The 6,000-nt window shown below is 34.9% G+C and overlaps 1 protein-coding gene across 3 annotated transcripts in view; it reads right to left on the bottom strand.

Moving 5' to 3' along the window:
- Window positions 1–583: 583 nt before the first annotated feature.
- Window positions 584–6,000, bottom strand: part of LOC148661632 (F-box/WD repeat-containing protein 1A) — a 43,076-nt gene continuing 37,659 nt past the window's right edge. For all 3 annotated transcript variants that reach the window (XM_088635649.1, XM_088635651.1, XM_088635650.1), the window contains 3 exons: window positions 5,528–5,606; window positions 4,862–5,059; window positions 584–3,938 (listed from right to left, as the gene is read on the bottom strand). In XM_088635649.1, the coding sequence (XP_088491775.1) occupies window positions 4,898–5,059; window positions 5,528–5,606 (241 nt within the window). In that variant the 3' untranslated portion in view covers window positions 584–3,938; window positions 4,862–4,897. The remainder of the gene's footprint in view (window positions 3,939–4,861; window positions 5,060–5,527; window positions 5,607–6,000) is intronic.

Raw genomic sequence — 6,000 nt, 5'->3', positions numbered from 1 at the left:
GTTCATGTTGAAACCTTAGTGTCACTATGGGCAGGTGTCCGATTAGAAAAGATAATTAAAGATGCATAACAAAGCATCTTCTAGGTATGGAACATAGCTAAGATCAAACACAGAGCAAAGACATCCTACTATACTGGTTGCTTTTCGACCTAAAAAAAATAATTGGCATTGACAGTTAAGAAAAAAAGAAACAGGCTGCCAGTGACTGGTTTCATGCATGGAGCTTTCAAGTTGTCACAAATTGATCTTCTCACCATTGGCAAGGAGCAGACACCATCCTCCATACAGTAGGTCAAGCCACAGCTTAAATAACACTTTCATACAGGTACTAAATCATGAGTCTGGTTTAACTCCACACCACAACATAATGTGTCTTTTTTGGTGTGAGGCTATGTCTCTCCTAATCAGCTTATTACACAGGGTCATGCACTAGTTGGCACAAGTCCTTCCAAAGATTAATGACCAAGATTATATCAAAGCTCACTCTCTATAAATGTGAACCATATTTGGCTCTGAAAGGGCATTATACATTTTTACATTTCTGAAAATGGTAAACGTATGGGGAAAAATGATATTAAAAGGGTTAACATTTACAAAATATTTTAATAAATTACCTTAAGAACACCCCGCACCACCAAGTTTACTTTCATATTTGTATTGTAAGTTCATCTTTTTTGACAGTTAAAAAACACTAGATGAAGATCATCCTATCTTACATGAACATTTTAGTACATTAACTACACATCACTTTACCTTGAACAAAATGACAAAAATGGATATCACTTGTTTACTGGAGAATCTACAGAACAAATACAGGAATTGGAAATAAAATGAGAGAGTAACCTTAATAAAAATGTTGCAAAAAGTAGTAGTACAATTTATAAACCTCAATATCCTCTTTTTAGTGTTGATTTCAATCACGGGTTTTAAAAGAACTGTCAGGCTTAGCAATCTATAGCAAGACATTCTAAATGTGAATTTACTTAGGTCTCACCAATATCAACCTAAAAGTCATGTGATTGTGACTTTTCCCCATCAAACACAAACTAATATTTGTATTGCAAAATATTTTAAAAACACAAAAAAACAATGATACAAATATTCAGTTAATAAAGTGGAACATGTAGATTTTGTAATAGATTAATTCAGTGATTCATCTTCACTTATTTCAGATCTCTATATTTGTGCTGCTGTGCACTTAATCACAATTGCATGGGCTTTTTTCTCTATCTCATAACCAGTGTGATTTTAATTGTAGTTAGGGATGTTCCATTTTTTTTTAAGCTGAATAATTTAACAAATCCACTTGTCAAGTCAAACTAAACATGAATATCTTTATATATTTAGAAATTTGCAATTTATATTTTATATCCACCCAATTTAGTCTTCTGACCTCTTCAAAACACTGCAAGCTTGGAGGCACATGAAAAGAGTCAGTGTTTTGCTAAAAGCTGAGAAGATGCCAGGTGATTAATATCCAACCTTCCCTTCGTGGTGCTCTGAGTGTACACCAGAATGCACAACATAATTCAAGCAGGGTCAGGAAGATAAAACTCGAAAATGAAAAATTAAAGATCAATTAAATGACCATTTGGAAAAAAAGGGCAAAGATTACTCTCTCTTAAGACTAGTATAAATCTTTTCATCTTTACAAAGTCACTTAATGCAAGCAAAATTATATGCTGGGTACACCCTCACCCCCCAAAAAAAATTCCAGTTGCAATCATTAAATATTTGGGGGAAATAATTGCCAAGTTTCAATGTTTTCAAAAAACACTCTTAAACCATCCAAGTACAGTTTTAAAGCATGGTGAACATAATACAAGATTCACATGTCAGTTTGCTGCAGAAATAACATCTTTACAGTAAATACAGCACACACGTCTTATGCTCTGGTTTAAAGCATTTTGCACAGAATTTTACACATTACCATGGATTACATTTCAAGACAAGGTGAAGATTTTATACATTGCAGAAACTTTATACATTTTTTAAAATTATGGAAATAATTAACTCAATATATACCATCTATTAAAATAAAAGATGTGAAATAGATTGCATACTGAATACTCAAGTATTTTGGAGGAGAGTTTCTAAAGACCGTGTGTAAGTTTTCATAAAGGTGCTTTCATTTGTATATGTGTGCTTAAATTCAGGTTGATTTTCAATCTTGTTTTTATGATTGTTTTGTAATACAAGTTTCCTTTTTAACGGTCAAAACCTGAAATTTGAAGAGAAAGCTGGCATTGAGACTTGAGGTTTCTGATTTGGTGCGGTTGTGAGTGAGAATATTCTGCCGAATACATTTGCACTACAGCTTTCTCAGAACTCTGACAATTCTTAAGATACATTTAATAAAATTACAACTGATGAGAATTAAGCCTCTGACATTCTTCTTTTCAAAAATTAAAGTACCATTTTTATCAATTGTAAGCTCAGTTTAAGACCAAAGCCAGAGTGCAATACAACTTATTCTGGATTTTGAAGTTATTTTGGGCAACTGACAAACAAACAAAAAAAGAGTTACACTGCAAGTACAGGTTGATAAGTTACCTTTAAAGGACATATAATATTAAAAATGGAAAAGCCATTGGTTTGTAACTCAAAATATTAAATGTTCACATTTCCATGCAGCATGTGTTTTAAGTGATATTAATAGCTTCAGGTCACTTTCTAAAATAAATAAGTCCAACTATAGATAGGCATGCCAGCGATCAACCACTCACAATTGTTCAGTTTGGCAACTTGACCACACAACACAAATAAATTTGACAGTTTTGCAGGAAAATAACCATTCAATGTAAAGTTGGAAAAAAATAAAATCTCTGCAGCAAAGTGATCTACACTTTTGAAGAGCCAGTCTTATCAGCCTGTGGATAAGGGCAGGAAAACAGAATGCTCTGTACCAGTAAAAACTGAAGAGAGGCTCTCTACACATTTTTCAGTTTCAGCTGTTTTACTGCAGTCCAGACCAGCAGACTAACAGAACTGCTGTGAAATATTTGACACAGGGGAGCAGAAAACACCTGATTCTAAATGAATGCTGGTGTGCAGACTTTATATTTGCAAGAGCATATATATAGTGTACTAGGTCAGTGAAAAGAAAAAAGGAAACAAATAAGGTAGTAGTGTACGACAACATGCTTTTGTGCAACTGCATGTGTTGTGCGCTTCTATACTGACAGCCATCATAAAAATGAAAAGTGCAAAAAAGAATAATTTATTTTTCATTCCCCAGTGAGCCACATACCGGTACTAAAGCTTGTGCAAAACAGCTTTGCAGTTTGTGTTTCTTCCGATTTTCTCAACTTGGTGAATCTCCAGTATCATCAGTCTAAAAAAGCACCTGAGTGCTGAACTGCTAAGAACTGTAGCATAAATAAGCAGTAGCTGCACAATACAGATTTACATATACTACAACAGAAACGTTTGGTAGTATCTGTGGCATCCTCATTTTCTGTACTTTAAGACATTTATTCTAGACTCTTCTTTACAAAATAAAATATATATTTATATATATGGCAACAAAAATGTTGCTGATAAAGATCTGAGGAAATGAACTGAAAATATGGTTTTCAGAAACAACTTGACTGTAATTCTGTAACCTCACCCTTGAACCAAGTCTGAGTACGACAGGCTTCCCAGTTTAGAGAAAAGCAGCAACAACTCACCTCAACACATTTAAAATTACTTTTGTTTACAATATACTTGATGAAGGAAAGGGGGATAAAGGACTGATGATGCTCAAAACCATTAGTTTTGAAAGACATATTTCTCAGTAGCAGCACTTTTTGCCATCATCCATAATGTGTTTTTTCCCAAGCCAAGCAGATTCCCTGTTTGTCATCTAGAGGGAAAGCCTATTCCTCAGTTAGACCACATTGAGTCACCAGCTTCTGGCTTTTCAATATTATGCAAATACTGTATCTTCAGAAGTCCTAGAAAAAAAAGGAAAAAAGAATAAGCCAAAACACAAACTTCCTTCAGTTTTAATTTCTCAGATTAATTTTGTTTTCCGATTGGTCATGGTAAAGAAAATGCCCTGTTCAATTACAGCAATATGTGCACGCACACTCATGAAACTATAGAGCGATAAGGAGATGGTTCAAACACATTTTACTTGTAAATACTGCAGACGTACATTCAGAGTGAAAAGGATAATTTTTATTATTTTGCCAAAGCCTGTGTAATGTTGACTAGCAGGACAGAACAATTTTAGAACAACTAGGCAGTAAGTAAGGAGCCTAAAGCAGGGAAGCATATGAGTGGTTCAACACAGAAACATTTTTAGAGGAAGCAGTCTTGGGATCACATGCCTCAATGCGCTTCAGAAATTGCTAGCTTTTTTGATATGCAAGTAAATAAATCACATGCCTAAAGTGATCACTGCACAGAGGGGAAAAGTTCAGTGTTAAGAATGCCTGAAACACGAGGGCCTGAAAGTGTGAAACTGGAAATGTTAGTCTGAGGAATCTTAACTTTTCTAGATGATACAATTTGATGTGAAGGGGAAAAACAGGAGCAAAGGTGAGCTATAAAGAGGAGGTTTTCCCAGAGGCTAAGCTCTGACTGTTGTTGTTTCATCCAAGTATTATCTCAACAATTAAAAAGTGTATTTGCTGCAATTAAGTGAGAACACAGATTGCACCTCCTTTTATTCATTACTTCCTACATGCCCTAACCTCACATTTTTAATGGTGGGTTACTTAATATGAATTAATGTAACAAACACTTTGGTGTCTCTATACCACAAATGGTATAGAGATTTTTGCATTCTAGGTGTTGCAGTGCCAGGATATCATTTGTCTCACTCTACTCAAGATTGCGTATCCACTGTTTTGCCCAAAGTGTTGTTGCTTACCTGTGCAAGTGTGAGGTATGGATCAGCACTGATAGTTTATCTTGAGATGTAGGTGTATGTCCGGGAGGGGGAGCGTGAGGACTCTGCTTGTGTGGCCGGGTCATTCAAGAAATCCCAGATGAGGATAGTGTCATCGTGCGAGCTGCTGACGATCTGAAACTCATCGAACTGCAGTCTGAAAACCCTCCCTGAATGTTCCTGTTGAATAACCATTTTTTGTCATAGTGGGAAAAATCCAATATTTTTTTTAATAAAGCATCTATAACATTTAAAACAAGAATAGTTCTGATTACAGAATAATGTATTTTTGTAAATGCCCGTTTCAAATTTCTATGCAAGCTGCTGCATAAACTACCTTTTTGAAGTATATTTAAAATATTTAAATAGCATGATTTGTGTAATAGACTTATATAAATATAAAACATTTAACATTTCTAGCATTTTGCACTGTTTACAACACATTTGCGTCAATGCAATGTACCTAAAAATTAAATGAAGTGATTGCATATAATCCCCTGAAAAAGTTCACTTTAGTGGAAAGCTGAATGAATACAACTAGTTTATTTTTGACAAAGCTGACAGTAGGGGGGGGGGGGGGAACAGATGCCAGAAATACCAAGCACTGGATTCCAGAAAATTGTCAGGAAGAAGTTTTCATCAACTCACCACAAGAGTCCGCAGACACAAAGTTCCTGCTGGTGCACGAGGATCCAAAGCAGCTACTAGATCCCAAACTTTAATTTTACTACCAACAGAAGACAGAGGACTTGGTTAAAGGTTTATACAGTAAATCAAGTGCAAAAGAAAATACAGTAGGTTTCCAAGACGAAAGCAACAATATAGAGCAGTACAAGAGTTAGTAGTAGAAGACAAGGTGAAAGATTACTAAAAGACTTTGGAAATCATTGATATTATTGATACCCACCTCCTCTAATAATTTCTGAAATGCAATAATTAAATACGTTTGACAGTTCACATAACACTCATTCACCCTAACAAGTGAAGATTCCTTGTGAATTAACTGCAGAAATAAATATTAATCTCTCGTCCTGAACAAGAGCGCTCACTATAAATCTTAACTACCACCTGCAAAGATTCATGACTGCTCAATAAACGTGAGATATACATCACCATCAAAT

Source organism: Lepisosteus platostomus, chromosome 6, assembly GCF_059453375.1.
Source record: "Lepisosteus platostomus isolate fLepPlt1 chromosome 6, fLepPlt1.hap1, whole genome shotgun sequence".
In the NCBI taxonomy this organism is placed as follows: domain Eukaryota; kingdom Metazoa; phylum Chordata; class Actinopteri; order Semionotiformes; family Lepisosteidae; genus Lepisosteus; species Lepisosteus platostomus.
This window is presented reverse-complemented; position numbering and strand designations above follow the sequence as displayed.